The sequence below is a fragment of the Opisthocomus hoazin genome, chromosome 11, assembly GCF_030867145.1.
Source record: "Opisthocomus hoazin isolate bOpiHoa1 chromosome 11, bOpiHoa1.hap1, whole genome shotgun sequence".
Taxonomy (NCBI): domain Eukaryota; kingdom Metazoa; phylum Chordata; class Aves; order Opisthocomiformes; family Opisthocomidae; genus Opisthocomus; species Opisthocomus hoazin.
This window is the reverse complement of record NC_134424.1, coordinates 19078699-19101566: the sequence shown is the minus strand read 5'-3', so window position 1 is coordinate 19101566 and position 22868 is coordinate 19078699. Positions and strand designations below refer to the sequence as shown.

General features: G+C 47.7%; 1 protein-coding gene across 2 annotated transcripts; it reads left to right on the top strand.

The window, feature by feature from the left end:
- The first annotated feature begins 5120 nt into the window (after positions 1-5120).
- Positions 5121-14275, top strand: CISH (cytokine inducible SH2 containing protein). 2 transcript variants are annotated; one of them, XM_075432665.1, is made up of 4 exons: positions 5121-5291; positions 5556-5887; positions 10407-10630; positions 11141-14275. In XM_075432665.1, exons 2-4 carry the CDS (start codon positions 5841-5843, stop codon positions 11641-11643), a joined length of 774 nt encoding a protein of 257 aa, XP_075288780.1. In that variant the 5' UTR covers positions 5121-5291; positions 5556-5840; the 3' UTR covers positions 11644-14275. The 2 variants fall into 2 exon arrangements, with proteins under 2 accessions (XP_075288780.1, XP_075288781.1); XM_075432666.1 differs by lacking the exon at positions 5121-5291 and adding an exon at positions 5353-5419.
- The last annotated feature ends 8593 nt before the right edge of the window (positions 14276-22868 follow it).

Genomic DNA, 22868 nt, shown 5'->3' with positions numbered 1-22868 from the left:
CAGTGTCTTGTGGAGATCAGTATCAGCTACAGTAAAGAAATTATCACCATCAGCTGAAAATATAGTGACGTGTTTTTCTGAAACATTGCTTCCTCTGAGTAACAGCTATGTGTTTTTTCTGGTGTTATGAGAAATCCACTCCCTGGGATGCATTATATAGATGACATCAAGGAGAAAATCCTCTGTATTGTCAGGTTGAAGCGAGGACACAGCTTCATCTGACTGGGTGGTTGCAACAATCTTATTAAATCTCTCACGAAGTTCTTCAGAAATGGAGTCTGTGATATTAAAAGAAAGAAAGAAAGGGCAGCTCTACAGAACAATACTGTGATATGAAGGAGAAGAAAAGAAGCTTCTTGTAGGATCTTTAGTTTAGCCTGTCGTGTACACAGTGGCCTGAAACAGAGACTATATACACAATTTTTCACCTGCCTTTCAGTCCTGCTCTGTACATGTCTGTCTCAGACTTCTCAAAAAGAAAAAAAAAAGGAGAAAAAAAAAAAAGAAAGAAAAGCCCAACAAGCCAGGAAGTTAAATAGTTTCTACTACCTATACAACTAGGAAAACTCATCAGCAAACAGCCTAGCACTTTTCTCTTCATTGCTCAGGCACAAACAGGTTTACAGAGCTCTTTCACAGGCAGGGATGTTTACCTGATGCTTTGTGATCACCAAACTAGAACAACTTCTCTTTTATTTTCAACACCCTCTGCCCTGACTGCGGATCTTCACATGGTCTCTAGGAGGAATTACAAATTCTAGCTATGAAACAGCTGCTAGTGAAGGAAAGGAAAAGTATCATGAGCACCAGTCTCACAATCTGGACAGCATGTTCTAATATGTGACTTAGTTCCTCAAGATTGCTTCTTCCTTGTTAGCACGTACTTAGCACATATTTTTCTACGGAAATACAGAAGAGGATAGGACAGTTCATTTTATAATCCTGGACTCAGACACCTTATCACAGATGCCTTGCCTTGGTCATCGAGAAGGTTTTGGGAGGCTCCACCCCTGCTTCTCCACCAAGGGTTCCTGTCTGGGGCTCTACAGAGCAGAAGAGCTCTAGGACACAGCTTATTTACAGAGCGAGTCAGAGAGATACCAGTAGGACATTTCCATTTCAGTGCAGAGAAAAAAAAAGGCCAGCTTTTTCATAGAAGTATCATAAATCAAAAGCATCATAAATATTCCAATCTGTCTACAGAAGATGGTGCTTCATTTTCTGCTGCAGTGGAGCACAAGAGATTATTCTCTCTCTTCCATTGAAAGAGATCCTGCAACTAACGGGTATGGCAACATTGTCTGACAGTCCTGGGGTCGCCTTCCAGGCCACTCAGGAATACAATTTTTGCAGAAACACAACATTTGATACAAGCAGAAAAGTTTCTAACAGCTGCCACACTGCAATCATCTTCTAGGTCACCACCAGCCAGCAAGCCTAGGGACAACAAATACGGCGAGTTCCTTACAGTAACACCAAGTTATTTTTCTGTAGCCTGAAATGAAGCCCATTGCTGTCCTGCACGTCCTGCTTCTGCGTGGAGCCAGCTCAGACATCCCTGCATCCACGGCACAGCTCACCCACACCCTGGAGATTCCTCCACTGCACCGCACCAGGCTGAGAAATCAAAACCACAGCAGTAAGTTCATCACCCTCTTGTGTGTTGTTGATTACAGAAATCAGTGCACCCTACTCAAATAACAAGATGGCCCATCTAAACAAGGAAGAGATGCTTATTATTGTTAATATTTGTTTGGTTGCATGCTATTCCTGACATTACAACACAGACCAAGGGTCAGCGATGGCCTTGCAGCCACACAGTACCCAGAGGGGCACCTTTCTTTCAGCCTTTCACATACAAGCTTACAGTGAAGGTGAAACTAGTCACTGGACATGCAGACTGTTCTCCAGAGTTACGATTTTGGATGTCATTTTTCATCTACACCAACTCCACAAGATTGCGGAAATGTCCACCAGTAGAGCAGCAGCAGCGTAACTCACGCCCAGTGGCAAGGGGACTCGGGCCGCCGGTCTCCTCCAACACCCATTTATCAGTAGATGGTGCTGTTGTCCTGGGGAACGTCCCCAAGTGACTCGGGGGCTCACCATTTCTGGGTGTCCTTACCTCCCTGACTTTAGCGGGAGCTTTCTTGGATACCTTTGTATAACTAAACCCTATCACTCCACGACAGCGCTCAACAATATTGCTTGTTACTGCCTCTGCAATATCCTAATCCTTCAACACTGAAGCCTGGAGAGCCATTTATATCAGTATAAACTGGGTTTAAACAACTAATCTGTTGGAGCAGCAGCAATTTATACTGACTGTGTGCAGGTAACGAATTGCACAAGGCCTGGGGCATCGGCAAATTGGGCACGTTGTTCTGTTTCCTACATAGGGCATTGCCATGTGCATGAGGAATGCCAATGAGGGGCAACACTTTCAGGCAGAGTGGCTAAGCACTACTGAACACTCCTGACTTGAAACGGATCGGTAATTTATACATAAAATAGCCCAGGCATTAGCCTGAACATTTTTTTTACGTGAGCCTCTACAAAAGTTTCCAGTGAAGATGAAAGCTCCTTTAATTGAGTCTCGTATTGCATCAGCTACTTTGATTTAATGGTCATCTTTCAGGGTCCTTTGGGACTCAGGGGCAGAGCGACGCAGATCTAGTGACTGCAGGTGGAACACCACTGCATCAGAACGCAACGCATGCTGAATAACACAGCGTCTGCACTGGTGCCAACACCTGTGCTGCTTCCACAGAGCACAAACACAGAGCCACCAGCTGAGACCCATTTCTGCACGCGATGTTTCCACCGTACAGTTCTTAGCATTGCTTTCCAGCTCCGGAGATACAAATGGCTACCCAAACAACAGCACAGAGCCTGCACTCCAAGAGTTTTCCAGCAGATCACTAGATGGAGCCCAATTCTAAGTAAAAAAAAAAAAAAAAAAAAAAAAAAGCAATGATAACTCCTCAATGTCTGCCCTGGGCTGCAGCACTCCTGCCTTAGAATAGTAGAATCAATAAGGTTGGAAAAGACCTCTAAGACCATCAAGTCCAACCATCAACCCATCACCACCATGCCTGCTAAACCATGTCCTGAAGTGTCATGTCTACAGGTTTCTTGAACACCTCCAGGGATGGGGACTCCACCACTTCCCTGGGCAGCCTGTGCCAATGCCTGACCGCTCTTGCAGTAAAGAAATTTTTCCTAACATTCAATCTGAACCTCCCCAGACGCAACTCCAGGCCATTTCCTCTTGTCCTATTACTAGGTACTTGGGAGAACAGACCAACCCCCGCCTCACCACAACCTCCTTTCAGGTAATTGTAGACAGCAGTAAGGTCTTCCCTCAGCCTCCTCTTCTCCAGACTAAACAGCCCCAGTTCCCTCAGCTGCCACTTACAGGACTTTTCTCCAGACCCTTCACCAGCTTCGTTGACCTTCTTTGGACACGCTCCAGCACCTCAGTGTACTTCCTGTAGTGAGGGGCCCAAAACTGAACACAGTATTCAAGGTGTGGCCTCACCAGTGCCGAGTCCAGGGGCACGATCACCTCCCTACTCCTGCTGGCCATACCATTCCTGATACAAGCCAGGATGCTGTTGGCCTTAGCTACGATTTCAGTGTCCCCTCCACAGCTGAAGATGAAACGCCCTCTGAATGCGCAGGTTAACTACAGTTTGCAAGAGACAGCAGCCAGTTCCTACTCTCTAGTCCAGCACTGTTCAAACTCACCACGCTGCCGCACCACCACTGTAAGGTTTTAAGAAATGCTGAACTGAGATCTGCAGGAGCACACACAGGCAGGTGTCCCCCCACAACCCTGTGCCAGGCTGCGCAGGTAAGCCCTTGAGCGGTCGTTTGACTGTTGTGCTTGAAGTGCACAAAAAGTGCGAGGACTGAAATTCCTCTCCTCTGCTACCCCTTGCCTCTCCTGTGAATTTACATGTATTCAGATGAAGTGTCAGCCAAATTCCATCTCAGGACCAGATGCAAACTGGCCGAGGGGTGCATGCATGGTGACATTCCCATCCCTCTGGACACTTTGATGGCCCTCAGCACCTCTCGGGTCGCATAGCTCGATATCGTTAGTAGCGCTCATTACTGCACTGTCCCTGATGTAGTGAAGATGAGCACCGCCAGCACGCAGGCAGCCAGCCGGCTGCTAAATGCACCAGCACGGAGCTAACGGCTGAGTCCGGAGCTGAGCACTGGCCTCCTGCTCCCAGCTGTGCGCCCTGCCCACGAGAACATCCTTCCAGCCTGATCGTCACCTCACGGCCCCATCCAGCTCCGCTCTCAGCAGCGCAATGGCTACCAGCATTTTTAAGTACTGTCTGCTTCGGCGGAGGTGACGCACGGCCCACTCTCGCATTCCCTCTTCTCTCTGGTACGCGAAGAGGTGGCAGCTTCTGGCAGGCGCACAACAGCCCAGCTTTTGTTAGAAAGCCTTTAAAAGGGTTCGACCGCCCCACACCAGCCCGACGGCGACCCGTACGGCGGCGTTCTCCGGGGCACCCAGCCGCGCTGAGCCGAGCCCCGGCCGAGCGGGGCGCGGGGCCGCCCCACGCAGCGCGACACCGTATCTGCGCCCCGCAGGCGACGCGGCAGCCCAGCCCCCCGCGCCCGCCCTCCCCCGCCGTGCGGTGCGGGGCGGGCCGTCCCCGCCAGCTCGGGCAGAAGGCTGCGAGGCGAGCAGGGCGTTAGCAGCCAGTTTTGAAAACCGCGAGTGGAAAGAACGGCCACGGACGCGCCAGAACCCACGCGGACAAAGCAGCAAGGGGCAGCCGCGAACCCCCGGCACCCGGAGCCCGCTCCGCTCCCTCGGCGCCCCGCCCGTGGCGGGCGAGCCCCGCGCATGCGGCGGGCCGGGCGGGCGGGGGCGCCCATTGGCGGGCGGGGCCGGGGGCGGCGGCGCCCATTGGCGGGCGGGAACGGCGGCGGCGGCGCCCATTGGCAGCGCCGGGCGCGGCGGCCCCGCGTTCCTGGAAAGTTCTTGGAAATGGATCAAAGGCGTTTCCGCGAACGCGCGCGGCGGCGGCGGCGGCGGCGCCGGCTCCGCGTCCTGTCCCGTCCCCCCCTCCCCGGGCGTCCCCCCCCGGAGGGCTCCGCTCCCCCCCCGGTGCCCCGCCAGCGCGGCCGTTACGGACACTGCTATTTATACCTTCCCTGCCCCCCCCGCGGCCGCTATCGGAAGCGTGATGCGAGCACAATGCGATTCCAGGAATCCCTCGCTTCCTGGAACAGATTAAAAGGGGCAAACAAAAGATTACTTGGTAGGCTGGGCTTTTTTTTTTTCCCTTCCCCCCCCCCCTCGGAGCTTCATTACTTCTGGAGCCGCGAAGAGGCCGGTCGCTGCTCGGCCCGCTCCCTCCCCGGGCGTTCGGGGAGATATTATTTATTGGTATCTATTTATTATTAGGAATATTTTTTTCTAAAACACTGCTCTGAAGGAAGATTAGTACCTCTTTAAACACACCTAATTTCCCTTTTCTCTGGTAATTTTTAAAACTTTTTCGTGGCTGTTTTCTGAAAAGCAGAACAAGAACACCTTATTTCCCAACGCACCGGGAGCGCACGCGTTGTCCTGGCCAGAGGCGCCAAGCGACCCGCCAAGCCCGTCTCGGACAGCCGCCTTCGCCTCCCGCTCGGCCGCCGGAACCAGCCCGCTGTGGAGGGGCTGCTGGGACTCTCCAGCCTTCTCTGACCGCCAGCCCCTGACTCGGGGCTAGAACGAGCTTGCTCCTTCTGGGAAGCAAAGAAAAAGGAGCCGAGAAGAGAGAAAGGGAAGAGGAGAAAGCATTTCCCACCTTCTTGAAGACTTAATGCTTTTCCCTTGGTCCAGGAGTGACATGATCCTCTGTGTTCAGGGGTAAGACACTTTGCAGCCTTCTTTTAAAAGCTGTGCTCTGATAATTGTCATTAGTGAGATTCTCTGGGCCAGAGTTCCGGCTGGTGTGAGTTGCCGTGTGTGATGGTCACGGACCGGCAATGACCCGGCGTCATGGGACCACGAAGTATTCCTCATTTCCATGCTTTCTATTGCTGAAAAATTATCTGGAATTCGAGGTCTCGGGGGGGGGGGAGTAAGAATTAGTACAAACTTGGTATGTGTTGCTCAGTGGGGTGTGTGCCGCACACGCCCGAGACCGGAGGTGTTCTCTAACGTCCGGTGGAAACGAACCGCTCACAGTGGGAAACTTCAAAAAAAACCCCATCAGATGGTTTTGTCTATTTCTAACTAAATACCTATGCTAAACAGTAAGTTTGCTTTTCTGTTGCTTTTCTGTGTAAGATTAGATGTATGTAGGTACGTACAGATGTACCCATGCACAGCATTCTGTAGGATGAAAGCCATAGGTGCACATACGTAGTTGCACCTTTTTGGTCCAGTAACACAGGTGACATCCAGGTCCCTTCTCCAGAACCGGTGTCTGGTACCGGTGTGTTGGCTCCTCAGCGCCTGTATGATCAGCTCAGGTCATCAGCATGTGTAAATACCCGGTCTGCAGGAATCACCCAGCATTTTTACACATGCTGCATATTTGGAAAGTGTCAGCATTTGCTTCAGCCCCAGCCGTAATGTCAGTATTACCCATCCCTCCTGCCCTCAGTGGATTTTCCTCAGAAGCAATGCATTTGCCTTGTCTGCTTTAAATGACTAAAGCATGGGGATTTTTCTGCCGTTTCCCCCCCCCAAATCTGTTCCACAGGCAAGCAGAGCTCGTGCTTACAAATACTTTCCTACTACTCAAGTGGGTTTGTTCTCGCACTCATTTTCAGTCTACAGCTGCAGTGCCTATAGCCACGGCAAAGGGAATTCATTTTCCAGCTTAGGCTTTGTGAAACCCTTATCTGAAGCTTTTCTCCAGGGTTAACATGCCAGAGCTATTGCTTCCCTTCACCCACTAAGAACTTGTTATGTAGCCAGACGTGTAGATGGTTGTCTCTTAATATCTTTTTTAATGACCATTTATTGCTCAGTTTTCATTATCCTCTAGGATCTCATACGTCCTGGACTCCATACTCTGCCTCCTATTCGGACCAAGCTCCCATGGGAGTCATGGGACGTGGCTGGTGGAAGGGAGAGCAGCTCAATACACTTTTTCTTGTACTGTTTGTACTGTGTTACAAAGTTTTAGCTTATCAGCGAAGTAACTGCAAAGCTAACACTAAGTGATACCAGACATAGCGGATTGTCTTGAACTTTCTTGGCTTTCCAAGGCTTTCTGAAACACCAATTGCAAAAGCGCAGGGAAGTTCATTCGCTGCTTCTCTCGGGACTCCACACAGACTACCAGCTAGGCATGCCAAATTTTATGTATTTGTTTTCTTTCTCATCACAGCTGTTGTACTAACACTTTACTCTGTTCAGTCTTGATCCTCCACATGTTTCTCCTCTACGTTCTTTCTTACACACACTAACTGTTTTCAAATTCTTTGCCCCATTCAAGGCCCGACTTTTTCATATCGGCATACCTTTCTCAACATGTCCTTATCCCAGCAAATTCTTCTTGTCCCCCTTGCAAATGTACTTGCATTAAAAGTTGTAGTCTGCCATTACTCGCTGATCCCTCTGCTCTCTCCTTCCTGTGCTTGGAGCTGCTCTGGCCACAGCAGCAGCTCTTTTTTTTTTTTTTCTTCAACCTATGTACAAAGTGGTTCAGGACACCAGCACCTCCCGGTCCATAGGAATTTCTAACCCCACCGTGCTCCTCTGAGACTACAGCTGCACTAGGACATTTCGTCGGGGGCGAGAGGGGCATAAAGCAGGCACATAGAAGGAAAATGGGAAGAGTGCAAGCACGGCCCTTCTCCGGCTGCAGTGGAAGGATCTCCACGGTGCTTGCATGGCGTTTGGGCTCCTTCAGCTTTAGGTGGCAGAAAGCGTAAGGCAACATAGAGCGAGTGCAGTGGGAGACCTCATCTCAAGCACATGGGCTCTGCTTCAGAGGACCCACAGTGGTTCTGTAAAGGAAACTTATTGGCAAATTCACACAGTTGATGTATCTTTTGGAGGACCAAACTGTGAACTGGTACAGCCCTTGAAATGAACAACGTTCTGCAATGAAACGGCCATACATTTCCCCACGTAGCTTTGCTATCTGTCCCTTCCCAGTCTCTTAGCCAATTCCTAATTTCCTCTCCAAAGTAAGTATATAAAATCAAAAAAAGTAGCTCTATGCTAGGAATGAGAAGTTTTCTTCATGTTCAAAACCTTTCCCAAAGGGTAGGCCAGAAAAATTTTCCAGGAGAAAATAAGTTCAGAGAGATTTGGAATTTGGACTGTGGTATTCAAGCTCTGGGGAGCGAGTGGGCCGTGAGCGGTGCACAACAGATTTTACTTAACATTGGTCACAGTCATTTTCCGCTCAGGGAGCAGTCAATATAAGAACACACCTGAGAGCAAATGTTCTGCCAACAGTCCTGTGTAACACCCCCTTGGCACAGCGCAAACTCTATCATATTAGGTGAAGGATCTGGTTTATAGTCCTCCTCGCTCAAAAAAGGGGGAAATGGAGAATGAGGAATCTCCTTTCCCCAGGAAGGCAGGTAGCTAGACATTCGTGAAGACCATAACATTAAGAGGGAGACATCCAAATATCTTCAAAAATGCAGCCTTCAACACCTACAGATGTAGCTCAGGTGGGACTTAGAAGAGAACTCAGGTTTCCCAACAGCCATCTCCGTTCCGTGAAAGCCACTGAAAACGCAGTCCCTGTGATCAAGGGTGCCTGGTGAAGATAAGGGCCAGCAATCACTGTTATTAGGTTTGGCTTCCTACCCATGAATAGAAATCAAGAAATGAGGATCAAATGCCACAAATGCCAAGTAGATATCCTGCTTCTGAAATGTGATTTGACATCTGGAAAAAGGAAGAATGTTCTTCTCTAAATACCAACACAGTAGTGGGGTTTTGCCATATATTGCACGGGCAAGAAGTATCTCTCTATAGATTCAATTTTACCAGTGGTTTTGCAAAAACCTTACTCCAAGTCTATGTGGTTTTATGAGAAATGCAGAGTCATGAAACTGATTGTGGCTCTCACTCACAAGTCACTGTGAAGTTCTTTTCAGGTTATCTCTAACCTACTTTTCCCTCCGAGTCCCTTCCTCCTGCTCCCTGTCCCATACCTGAGAGTCGGCAGTTTGAGAAGGTGGAGTGCAGCTATGAGCAGGTGCAGATCAGTTTACAACACATTTATGTATGTACCTAAAGTGCCACTGTCCACATAAAGCTCAGAGAACGCTGAAGATCAGAAGGGAAGTGCCTATGACTTGAGAGCCTCCTTCCGCTTCTCTCTTCAGTGATGTGGGAGGAGGTGGCTGCTGCCTTTGCAATCACCACCAGCTCCAGTGGTGCTGGGACGGTTTCACGCTGCGGACTGTGTTGTATTTCGCTGGAAACTCAGCCGTCTTTTATGTTAAGTGTCTGAAAGAACATCTCAAGCAAGCGAGTGTGCGGGATACAACACAGGACATGCAACAATACAGAGCACACAAAGGCAAAGAGAGTACAAGAAAAGACAGATACTAATGTTTTTGCTTGGGAGATTGCCTGGGAATGAAGACTTCCCCAGCCCCAACATCCACCCTCCCGCTGGAGCTCTGCCTTCCTGTGGGAATCTCCATGCTGCAGAGAAGGAGCACCCATGGCCCGTGAGAGCTCCAGGCTTCGTGAAATTGTCCTTAGAAGCTGAATAGCTACACTAACGCTCTCCTTCGGCCCCAGAGGGATTCATGTTCCTAGCAGCCCACTCGTGGCAGAACCTCCCGCTGCTGTAATCCTGCAAGGATTACAGTCGCACTGAGATGGCCGTTGAACGCTGGGGTTTGTGTAGTGTACAGGCTTGGCTAAAACAAGAATTACTATTATTCTACTATGAGATCACCTCACCCTGAGGTCTAACAGACACATTTAGGATCAAGTCAACCTTGAGCAGAAAGCGGGTAGGACAAAACCCAAGCTATTCCCCATTCTGCTTTTAATTATATTACAGTAAATGACTAACAAACCCACTGACAGAAAAATAAATGCTCCAACGTTGTAACAATGTAGGTGAAGCTGTAACACTGCTGTGAACCTTACTGAATCCGAAACTACATATTAAAAAGCAGCATCTAAAAATATCAGGTTTCAAATCACCCTAAATTGCAAGATAGACCACCTTTTACAAGGTGAAAGGGGCCAACTCTCTCTCCCTGTTTCTAAGGGCTCATCTTTAGCTGTGTAATTTTTCCCACCTTGCCTTTCTCTGTTGGAAGCATAATTATATTGAGGATCTGTTTATAAAACATAACACGTTGTAGTACAAGGTAGCATGCATTGAACAGACACTGCAACCTATTTCAAGGCAAGGAAAAATAGCAGAGTGTGCCCTTCATTTCAGACCTCATCCTTTGCTGGCGGAGGAGATCAGGAGACTGTCGCTCAGGGGCATTGCGGTGGATTTGCCGGAGCCGATCATGCAGCCTCTCCCGGTTACGGCCTTCCAGGAGGAGTCCGTGCCTGCCTTTGCAGCCCCAGTTCCAGACAGCAACCCACCTCAGACACGAGACCCCGAAGAAGATCTTCTCTGCATTGCAAAAACCTTCTCCTATCTGCGAGAATCTGGTAAGGCTCAGCTCACAAAGTCAAGGGGTCAGCAGGCTACAGGGAGGAGGGAGCCAACTCTGCAACCTGAGCTCCAGGAGGAATCTCCTGATCCCGCTTCAGACAGGAACCTGGTTCTGTCACAGCCATGGCTGACTCTTGGAGATGCAGCAAGCATATTTTCAGTCCCTGCAAACTTGCACCATGAAGTAATTTATTACTAGTGTAGGCAAAAGCTTTGACTTTTATAACTGAATCGGGAGAAAGAAATGCAAACAGGCCCCTCTTTCTCTGTAAACTGGAGTAGCTGCAAAAGTAGTCATCCCCATCCCAAGCCCCAGCACAACAGTGGCAAGCAGAGGTAGGAAACCCTTAGAACCTGACATGGTCTTAATTTCTGAAGGTCTCACCAAGCCTAGGCTTGGTTACTTCCCAGACCCAACTCAGTAGGCTTCAAGGCTTCCCTAAATACACTGCTGGTCCTTTATTATGTTTTTTCCCTAACAAGTTCTTTCCGGGATGCTTTTCCAGGTTGGTACTGGGGATCTATCACTGCCAGTGAGGCCAAGCAGCATCTCCAAAAGATGCCTGAGGGCACCTTCCTGGTGCGGGACAGCACCCACCCCAGCTACCTGTTCACACTCTCTGTCAAGACAAATCGAGGTCCCACCAACGTCCGCATCGAATACACTGACAGCAAGTTCCGGCTAGACTCAAACTACTTGTCCAAACCTCGCATCCTGGCCTTCCCAGATGTGGTCAGTCTCATCCAGCATTATGTCATGTCCTGCACAATGGAAAGCAAGCATGAGGCTCCTTACCCTCCTCCGTCTCCTCTACCTCCCATGCAAAAAGAGATGGCAGCAGCTGCAGTACACTTGAAACTCATCCGGCCGCTCAGCCGCAAAGACAACATCCCCAGCCTACAGCACCTGTGCCGGCTACGGATTAACAAGTCTACAGCTGACGTGGACCAGCTCCCTCTCCCTAGGCGGATGGGGGACTATTTGAAGCAATACCCTTTCCAACTCTGAAGCACGGCCGTTGTATCTCAGGCGTGACAGACAGGGACAGAAATAAGAGAACTTTGTGTCTTCGTCCCGCTAAAGCGTGGCATCAGGTGGGCACAGGAAAAACCTGATTATCAGCAGAGACTGCATCCATCTTTCCTCTCCCCTTCTCTCTACATCCATTCCAGCGCCAGGGAGGAGTTGGTTGTTTCAGTGAAGAGTGGGACACAATCTGAGCTCTGAACCTCATGCCGCGCCGACAGTGGCTGTGAGAAAGTTCTGTAGGCATGTGCACACTACTTGAATTTCAGAGTTGCTGTGACACCAGAAATGTTAACATTGTTATTTTCGCTATTTATTTCCATGGCAGTTTCTCTCCTCATGGTATTTTAAATGCACCTTTTACTTTATTGTTTTGTTTTTTTTTTTTTATTTTGTGGAATTAGAAATAGGTTAAAGGCTTCAGCCAACTGGCAGCCAAAAATCTGTGGGAATTTGGATTTGGATTCACACCCACACAGTACCTGTTTGAGCCTGTCCCTGTAACAGGTCACAGCAGTCCACATCCAAGCTCCCCCAGACTTCTGGGGTATGGGGGACTCAGATGGCTGTATCTAGACCCACCTCGACAGAGGTAAAGAATACTTTTTTTTCTTCCTTAGCTACAGGGGGCTGGGTGTCATAACCTCAAAGCACATTGGCAGCAGCTTGTACATCTCAGAGATGCAAGCTGCATCACAGGTTGTGGACAGGAGACTTCTTTGAGGAAGTCTTTCTTGAGAGCTCTAAGTAGCGATTCTGGATGTTGAGCTTGGGCCAAGGAGCATCCATCCCGTGTTTTTTCATCTTCTCCATCTCCAAAGGAAGTTGGTGACAAAACATTTAGAAACAAGCAACCAGAAACCCAACTTTCTTATTTGCAGGCAGAGGGATTTGGTTTCAGAGCACTCTGCAGTTGGCTTGCATTTTGAAATGCTGTTCCCTGACCTTGGCCTTGCCTTGCGAGACGTGGGGCAAGAACGGGGTCTCCTTGACCAAGGGTTCAGAGGCAGCTCTCCTGAGCTGCACCAGTGACACATACAGCTTCAGGATATTTATTTATTTATTTCAGGGTGGGGTAACAAGTTAGAAGCACCTCAGTAGAAAGAGCTGCCCTTCCTCTCTGCTAACACAATGCCAAACTGCCAGTGGCCCTGCTTCTGTCAGGAATATTCACAAGCCAGGTGGCTGCAATCAGAGCTAGGCTCTAGCACACACTGGAAACCACAATTCAACTTTGCTGTTTGCCAAGGTCCAGACCTCTCCTCTTCTCCCATCTGCATGTTTGTTATCCTTATTTAGTTTTTCTCTGGGTTTACTTCTTGCACCCCGTCCCTTTCACAGCCCTGCAAATGAAGCACAATGGCTCTCCCTTGCTCTCTTCCAGACAGGAGGGACACAGAGCAGATGGGATCTGCCCAAAACCAAGCATAGTCAGAGAAGTTGCCCCTTTCTCCTTATTTGCTTGATGCCATCACCTTCCCAGCTTGCAGGAGCCAGTCCATGCCGTTGTGTGAGAGTAGAGAAGGGGACAGGCAGGTCTAGAGAAATTTTCTTTTGGCTTCTTTTGCCTGCAAGACCCCATAACTTGCTCAAGCATGAACAATGTTAAGGATTCCTCGTTCATCCCTCTCTGGGACTGTCTCTCCAAGGCTCTGTAAATTAGAATAGACGAATCCCAGCTATACCTGAGGGTTGGGAGAGGAGGTGGAAAAGGATGGGATGGTGCCCCAGGAGACAAGCTCAAAAAATGGGTGGAGTTTCTTCCACCCTATCTTAAAGCTGCCCAAAGGGACAAGATGGCCTGATGTGCTTAGTCAGTGTCCTTTTTTTTTCTTTTCTCCACATTTATACAAGTTTGTGCTCTTGCAAGTTTTGTTTTTGATACTTTAATGATTGACAGCGTGCATGTGTGATGTCAGGTTTGCTTTTTATGATACCCTTTCCCCTTGCTCCACATGGCAGCAACCGTGGGAAGGTACTGAATGAGAATGAAAACTTAGAAGGCAAAACAAAAAACTTTTTTTTTTTTTAAATAACATAAACCATAAACCACTGAAAAGGCTTCCTTTTATCCAAACACCTCTATCTGCCTGAGGACACTGGGAACAAGGAAACCACAGCTCTTCAAGGAGCAGCAGTGATCTCAGGAAGCCCATGTGACTCAGCCACAGGCTTGGTAACTACAGCAGGTGAAAAATCAGTTTGAGGAATGTACAGCGGGAAAGGGCGAGTTGTTCAGCTCTCTGAAACTTGCCTTCTACTCGATCTTTACTCTGTTGGGGGTAATGAGGGAATCAAGCTTGCAGGTTTGACCTCATTGCCCCAAGAGAGCCCAGCTAAAACGGCAGAAGCATGTAACGAGAATGAATGCCTGGTTACTCGCCCAGCAGGACGACGCACAGGCTAAGCTGAAGGCTGTAAGCTCATCTGGGCAGGGACCATCTCTGTTATATGTTTGTTCCGCATCTAGCACAATAGGGTTCTCTAGGTGCTACTGCAATACAAAGAATAAACAATACAGTTACTCCAAAAAGTCAGTTTCTTCTATCTTGAGACAGTTTGTTAAAAATCATTTGACTTGGATTTTAAATAAACATTTTAAATATATTTTAAAGCCACTTGATGTAGAAGTCTTTGGTAGAATCTAAATGGCTTAATTCATTTCCAATTCACAGAAATTCTCCCCAGGAAGACCAGACAAACTCTTGACCATTTTTTTCAAACCAGACACAAAAACCTTTAACAAAAAGAAAAGCCCTTCAGATACTGGGAGAGTCAACACCAAGATCAGTGTGGGCCTGGTTTCCACTGCACGCAGATGAGCAGCAGCAGACTCCAAGTCCCAGGTTACCAAGGGCTTAAGGAACATTCTTTAATGATGTAGAAAAACACAGGAATCATTTTTGTATTGCTTCTGTGTGCACAGGAAACCATTACAATCTAGGGGAAAGGAGATGGAATGTAAGTGGAAGTTTGGCAACTTGTTTGCAGCAGGCTTCAAGTTGACCCCAAAGAAAAATTTTGCTCATGGTAGTGTTGAAAGATGAGTTCATGAAAGGCAGACCATGCTTGGGACATGAGACTCACGGCATCAGCTTTTCCCCCAAGTCCTGCTGCAGCGGGGCCTCAGTCTCCTCACGTCTGCAGTCTGGCCCAACATTCTTTCTCCTTCTCATCACCTCATGTGCCAGACACAGCCGATGGGGAGACTGCTGGGGAGCTGGATCTGCCCTACTGTGTCAGAGGGAGACGGAGGCCACCCCCTCTGTCCTGCCTGTGAGATGCAGGGAACACACTGAGGGAACCCCACTGTGGTCCCTTCGCACTCGCTTCCCAGGAGAGATGCTCATGCCACAGTCCCCCCATCCTGCCCGAAGCAAGGCACGGCGTGCTCTCAACCCCTGGAAACAATAACATATACTCAGAAAGAAACAGAAGCTCAACCAGTTCCTCTCTGTCATTCTCCCTTTCTGAATCCACTGGCTTCAACGTTCAAAATACTGCTTTGAAGTATTCCTAAAGCACGTGCTGTCCTTTCTATGCCAGTCTGGCTGGCATTGACCACCAAGCACTGTTTCCACAGCCTCATCAATGTGAGTCCATGGGTAGGTTTCCATTGCACACCAACCAGGAAACGTTGGCAACGCAATAATCTGCTCAGCTTTAAGCTGTTCAACAGAAACAATCACGTCCCTCTTGGTTTTACGGGAAATGTGAAAGCAAGCTAGACAGGGTAGAAACAAAACAATCAAAGTACACGGAAAAATCAAAACAAAAGGAAGGAAAAGCTGCATCCATCTTTAAAAGGGAACTTTGAAAACCCTGTAAAACACTGAAGAGAAAGATGCAGCATTTCTGACACATTATTAAGTAATTTCTTAATTTCTTAGCTGGGCTAAACTCTTTCCCGAGCTACCTATATGAAACCCTGCTGCTCCCTTTCCACAGACTGAAGGCAGAAACGATTGGCACGAGTCAAGCCAATATGCAACTGCAGTCACAGATGGTTTTACTGCATCGGCTGTTATCTTAACGACTCCCACTCCTGCATCTTCAGCACATTTTGTAAAAGCAAACAGGTTCGTGTTCTCAGAACTCCTGCGCCAAACCTCTGCGCAGACTGAACTGATTTTTACAGTTGAGTTCCACTTCTCTGGAAACAGGAGCATTCGTGGAAACGCAGACTGACCTTTACAATCACTGAAGTATGGCTGCCACACCTCTCCCAGAGACACCTGTACAGTTTGCTGAGCCAGTGCAGGACAGTTTGGTTGGATTCCCTCTTGCTTTGCAGTTTCTGGCTACAGGTAGACACACAGATGTGGAGCCCTCACTGAGAGTCTGAAAAGCAGGTTGATAAGGTTGGGAATAGAAGTCCCAGCCTGTGACTGAAGCCATGCTACCGTGGCTCACTGCCACTGCAGAAATACGCTGCAGTTTGTCAGGCACATGTGGTATCACTTTCTGTCTTAAATAATCAGCCTTCTGAAAGAGCAACACATGCAAAGGAAAAATAACCCCTTTATGTACACATGTTCCTATCCTCTCAAACTTACAGAAATCCTGTTCCCCTCCCCAGATCCTCTCAAGCACACAACTTCCCTTAGCCCAGGCCAGATGAACCAGCATGCAGTGAAGTGAATCAGCAGGGTGTATTTAACTCTCTTACGACAGACACAGTCAGGTGTTTCCAGCATCAACCTATCACATGGCATTTCTAGACCAAATTCCACTAGCAGTCTTACCTACTATCTATGAAATCAAGAAAATTAAAATCAAAATTAACTGGACACTGTATATACGGCTCTTCCGCCCTGCCAAATCACGTTCTCACGTTCAAATCTGTCCAAAGCCAATTATCACAGTCCTTTCCTGCCTCGTCCTAATGACTGCTGAAACACTTGCAATCCTCACGGAAATGCACTATCCTCTTCCCCAGCCCTGAACTCATCAGCAGTCCAAAGGTCTGGAGCATGGGGTAAAGCAATATCCAGTAAAGATCTGGCAAAGAGCAACTCTGGATGCCAAGTAACACCTTCCAACTCACCCAGTTCCTAGCAGCATTGTCACAACATCTGTGTCTCATTTTCAGTGGACTCCAGCTATCATTCACAGGAGAAAATGGAAGAAAAAACCACCAGACTAGGCCGCTTCTTATGAAACAAACCAGCCAAAGGTAAAAATGAGATATTATTTAAAGATATCTGTCCTGTTCTTGGGTGGAAACTTTCATCCTTTTGCCATTCTCTGGTCACAGCAACCTAGCATTGAATTCTGAAGAGGGAGTACAAGGGAGCCCAGTCCTACCAGTCTTGCCTAACAGCATGATAGCAAAAAGAGGGCTACGCAGTTGCTAAGTGCGTTGATAACACATTCAGACTCAGACTCATTTATTTTGAGACATGCCTATTTTCTGCCCACATCCAGTCCTGCCCATTTATTTATTTTTTTTTTAATAATCATGGGTGCCAGAGTGTCAGGGAACAGGAACACGTGGAGGCATGGTTGTATCTGGAGGCTAATGCTGCCTCATGTGAACCCCATTTTGATCTTCCACTTACGCTTCCTGAGAAGCGCAGCGACCATGTGGTTTCTGCTACACACTGCACAACCACGTAAGGCAAGTGGCCTTCGGGAGCAGGAATAATGCTGCAACATCAATCAGACATCCATCATCGTCTCTGCTATACATCAAAAGATAAGTTTAAGGAAAAATGACAAAGTGCTCCTAGGAATAAAATTAGATTAGAGGTTTTCAGTATTCACATCGCGTAGACAGATGAGCGTACACCAACATACTCTTCCAGATTTTAGCAAGAACATGTTTGGGTTTTTTTTTACTTGAAAAAAGAGTATAATGTGCAAAAGAAAATGCTACTGGTAGGCAAAACGTAGACCAGACAGAAGAAAAATCATTCTAATGGCTTCACTGTTAGCCTGAGCAATAAACTTCAAAAGGAAACTATGAAAAGGATTCATGTAAGTAAAATACAATTTGGGTTTTACATAATAACATAACAGTCTTAACGTAATAATTTAGAGGGCTTTTGGATTGGGAAAGGGGAGGGAATACAACAAAGCTTCAGAGCTTCAGCTAATATTCATTAAAGATGAGATTCAATGAAAAAGGAAATTGTACCACAAACCATTAGTGGCTCAGTCCTTGCAATTTCCCTTTAATCAGCTGTGGTAGTGGCCATAGCTAGAGACACGGTGTTGGGCTAGATGGCCACAGGTCAGCTCCACATACAGTCTTGCCTTCTTGCAAAATCACCATTTGAATAATCGAAATACAGAAAAGACCAGGTCCCGGGGAAAGCAGCCTGCCCCAGCAGAGGAAAGGATCCAGCCAGAACTGCTCCCGGTCTGACATGCCAACCTAGATTTGGAGAAAAGGGTTTCCTTTTGTGAACTGGAGCTACTCTCACCCTTTCGCTCCTCTTTCTCAGACCTTACTGGCAAGGGTTTTCACCTGAATGCCATTACTTCCTAAACACCGGGTAACTGCACTTTGCATCAGCTCAGATTCAAATTGCAGAAATTAATACAATGTCCATTTTTGTAAAAATAGCTATTTGAAGAGAGCACTCTACCTGCGCAGAAAAGGCATTTTCACTAACGTACCCCCACACAACTACAGTGACAATAAGAACTTGAAATAATACCGGCTACTGCAGCATTAGATTGTCCAAGCATATAATCAGAGACTTGGTATTTCTCAAAAACCCATGATATAAATATGCCAGATGGAAGGACAAAGGAAGACCTGGTCAACCAAAAATCAGTGGCAGGGCTCAGCCAGGACTCGAGTTTCCTGGACTCCAGCCTGGCAGTCTGCATAACTCCACCATGTGATTGCCTTCATCTAGAAGATATGCTGCAACTTTTCCAATTGGGGCCGTTGGAGAAGTGCTACTCTTACTGAAACAGCCCTGCCTGTGAAACCTGTAAAACAAAACGGGCTAAATCCAGGTTCGTTTCCCATTGAGCATGATGGGAATTCACTTACTTCGGGGCTGAATTTGGTCCACTTGATATTCCAGGTTTTACAGACGACGATTTTATCCCTAGTGCAATTCTGACGTGAATTTGGCTTTGGGGAAAACCATAACACTGAAGTGCAGCTTACTTCATACAAGGAAAACCTTCCTTCACACACTGCCCCACCAGCATGCACAAACCCTAACCTGGACACGTCTTTATTAAAAGCAACAAGAAAGCTCACCATGCATTGTACAGTTAAGTTCTGGCTGCACTTCAGTTCACCTACAGATATGCCAGTCAGAACACTTGCAATGCCGCTTTTGGATGGGAACATTAGTCCGTGGAAAACTGAGCCGACAAATCTGGATTGTTCTCAGCAAACTCATTTCACATTGGCTAAGACGGAGCTTTCAGTGATGACAACTCCTAAAAACAACAGATCTGGGTTATACTTGTGGCAAAGAGACAGCAAGGCCCAGCGCTGAGCTCTCGCGATGCCTGTCCCATCCAGCTGTCCCTTGCTGCTTGTTCTTTCCAGGCTCACCCACTGCAAACCGGCTGAGAGGTTTCATAGCTGATCAGAGAGACTGCACAGTCTTCAATGTCAGGACTGCCTCTTCCTTAGAACAGCGATCTGGTTTGAAATGTATTTTACAGAAGGCAGAGCTGTTGATACTTGTCAGAAGTTACCCAACTGGGCAACAATGTTTCCCATCATGCAAGTGTCATCACAGACACTGCCAAACACTGCAGAGGCAGAGTTCAAAACACTACCGCCAAGCCTGTAAATACGCTGAAGAAACGCTGTAGAGTGCACATGCTATATGATATTTGAAAAGTCATGGCAGTCAGGGGAAGTCCCCAGTGACTGGAAAAAGGGAAACATTGTGCCCCTTTTCAAAAAGGGTAGAAAGGAAGACCTTGGGAACTACCAACCTGTCAGCCTCACCTCTGTGCCTGGGAAGATCATGGAACAGATCCTCCTAGAAGATATGCTAAGGCACATGGAGGCCAGGGACATGATTCGAGACAGCCAGCATGGCTTCACCAAGGGCAAGTCCTGCCTCACCAACCTAGTGGCTTTCTATGATGGTGTAACAACAAGGGTGGACAAGGGAAAACCAATGGATGTCATCTATCTGGATTTTTGTAAAGCCTTTGACACGGTCCCCCACAACATCCTTCTCTCTAAATTGGAGAGCCATGGATTTGATGGGTGGACCATTCAGTGGATAAGGAATTGGTTGGATGGTCGCAGCCAAAGGGTAGTGGTCAACGGCTCAAAGTCCAGATGGAGACCAGTGACGAGTGGAGTCCCTCAGGGGTCCATACTGGGACCGGTGCTGTTCAATATATTTATCAATGACATGGACAGCGACATCAAGTGTACCCTCAGCAAGTCTGCAGATGACACCAAGCTGAGTGGTACGGTTGAGACACCAGAAGGACGGGATGCCATCCAGAGGGACCTGGACAAGCTGGAGAGGTGGGCCTGTGTGAACCTCATGAGGTTCAACAAGGCCAAGTGCAAGGTCCTACACCTGGGTCGGGGTAATCCCCGCTATCAATACAGGCTGGGGGATGAAAGGATCGAGAGCAGCCCTGCTGAGAGAGACTTGGGGGTACTGATAGATGAAAGGCTGGACATGAGCCGGCAATGTGCGCTGGCAGCCCAGAGGGCCAACCGTGTCCTGGGCTGCATCAAGAGAAGCGTGGCCAGCAGGTTGAGAGAGGTGATTCTGCCCCTCTACTCTGCTCTGGTGAGAACTCACCTGGAGTACTGCGTTCAGCTCTGGAGCCCTCAGCACAAGAAGGACATGGAACTGTTGGAGCGGGTCCAAAGGAGGGCTACAAAAATGATCCGAGGGCTGGAGCACCTCTCCTGTGAGGACAGGCTGAGAGAGTTGGGCTTGTTCAGCCTGGAGAAGAGAAGGCTGAGGGGAGACCTGATTGCAGCATTTCAATACTTAAAGGGAGCCTATAGGAAAGATGGGGACAATCTTTTTAGTAGAGACAGCAGTGACAGGATGAGGGGTAATGGTTTTAAACTAAAACAGGGTAGGTTTAGGCTGGATATAAGGAAGAAATTCTTTACAATGAGGGTTGTGAAACACTGGAACGGGTTGCCCAGAGAGGTAGTGGAGGCCCCATCCCTGGAAACACTCAAGGCCAGGTTGGACAGGGCTCTGAGCAACCTGATCTAGTTAGCGGTGTCCCTGCTCGCTGCAGGGGGGTTGGACTAGATGACCTCTAGGGGTCCCTTCCAACCCAAAACTTTCTATGATTCTATGATTCTATGTGTTTGCACATGCCTGAAATTGTTAAGTAGTAGTAAAAGGTGTTATTACAATTAAATGTAAGTCTGAAAAAGCCTAAAACATGACCTAATATTATTTCCAGGGAATCCTTTGGAAAATCTCCGTAACTCTTTTTGAAAATACCTCCTGCTTTTTCTAAGCCTCTGGTTTTGGAATACTCCTTACATTCTTCTAAGACTCTTTGCAGTTCACCCCTCTTAATTCCCTTCCCTCCAGTCCTGTGCTATGAAAGCCATCTTGGCTGAGAGGCGCTGGGCAAGATTTTGGAAAGTACACATGTGAAATAGCACTGCAAGACTGCTGGACAGAGGTGGGTCAGCTAGGGGTGAACAGTCCCCATGTGGGGCCAGCATGAGGACTCTGTATTACTCTTTTCTTTCCAAGAATATAGGCAATGGCAGGCTTCCCTGTGCATGCAAAAACTTTTCTTGCCAGTCAGATCCTTAGGAGTGAGGAGTGGGGTTAGTGTGACCTGCCAGGCTGCTGACTCAGGGTATCCACAAACAGCAGTTCCAACCAAATGTGTGCAAATGTTGTAATAACCCCAGGGCCTGCGGATATCAAAAACCAGCTGGGAGGAAGAGCTTGGGCATTAAGACAGTGGGGAAACACTTTGCTGCAGAAGTCATTGATTCTGTGACAAAGCTGTACCTTCCGCTTTCAGTGTCGACCACTTAGATGAGACAAACCAGACCGGTCAGCCACTCCTACAGCTGCCTGTTACACGATTCAGTCCATCTCTCTTCATCCACACCATCTTCTGTCTGACATACCCGTGCACCTCCAGGCTACATGTCACCTTCTAGCTGGGCTCCGGGTTAAGGGAAGAATTTCACTGTGCCTTGCCAATCCATGCTTCAGGCAGGGAAGAGCCCTGAGCCGCACACTCCCTAGCACGCAGCTCCCTCTTGTTTGGATGCGTCACGTGAAGACGGTACCTGAATGCTATTATTTTTAACATCCCTTAGCTCTTTACGCCCCAACTGTGTAACACAGCCTGTCTTACCTGAAAAAATGAGCCTTTATTACACAAAACAGTACAAATCACACAGCCGAAAACAAAACAGCTCGCGTTAGTGTAAAGTCCCAGTGTGACACGGTTGTGTGGAGTAAGTGAAAATGTCACATGCTGGCTTCTGTTGTTCCCAAACGCAGAAGTGCATCAGCAGATTCTGACAGAAAATATGCATTGAACACCATGTTGGTATTACTTCTTCATGTAAATTACGGTTCCACAGGAAGAGTCCATCCCAACTACTGCAAGCGGAAATACCCCAGAGTCTTGGATGGGGAGATGAGTTCAGAAAGAGACGGCCCACTCTAACACAATCAGCTAACCCCTGCCGCATGTCATCAATCCAGTCCTACTTGACTAATAAACAACAAAAATATTATCTTGCTTATGCTTATTATCCCATTTGCAGGAGGCAACAGGCAGAATTCTGTATGTTAATTTTGCAGTTTATTTTGTATTTTCCTTTCGGCTTATCAGTCTAATAAATCATCACTTTTGTCTTAGCTCTTCTTAGAGGAATTAGCTGATGAAGAGCAATAGTCCTGTCAAAGAGCTTCTTAAACTCGAGCCAAAATAAACATTCTCTTCTTATGCTTGGGCTAAGGGAAATAGGTAATTGTCAAAGAAGCTGTTTTGTAATGATCCCTTCCCACTGCCCCAGCAGCAGCAGCCAGCATCCCTCTTCAGTCTATGACTTAGGTGGAATTAAAACCCCAAAAGCTTAAGGCAAATGCTGGATATCCTATAGTGATCTCTATACCTAGCATCATTAATTTTTACTGCAGCAGAAAGAAAAGCTCTCAAAATTCTCTCTGCAGTTACCGACAAAACAAATCACTTGATGAAAAGGGAACATGTTGGGGACACTGGCAGATTCTAGGTAGCTATCT

Coding starts and splice junctions, on each gene's coding strand:
- CISH (XM_075432665.1), top strand. CDS start 5,841: ATGCTTTTCCCTTGGTCCAGGAGTGACATGATCCTCTGTGTTCAGGG. Junction 5,888..10,406: donor ATGATCCTCTGTGTTCAGGG/GTAAGACACTTT, acceptor CCTTCATTTCAG/ACCTCATCCTTTGCTGGCGG. Junction 10,631..11,140: donor CTCCTATCTGCGAGAATCTG/GTAAGGCTCAGC, acceptor ATGCTTTTCCAG/GTTGGTACTGGGGATCTATC.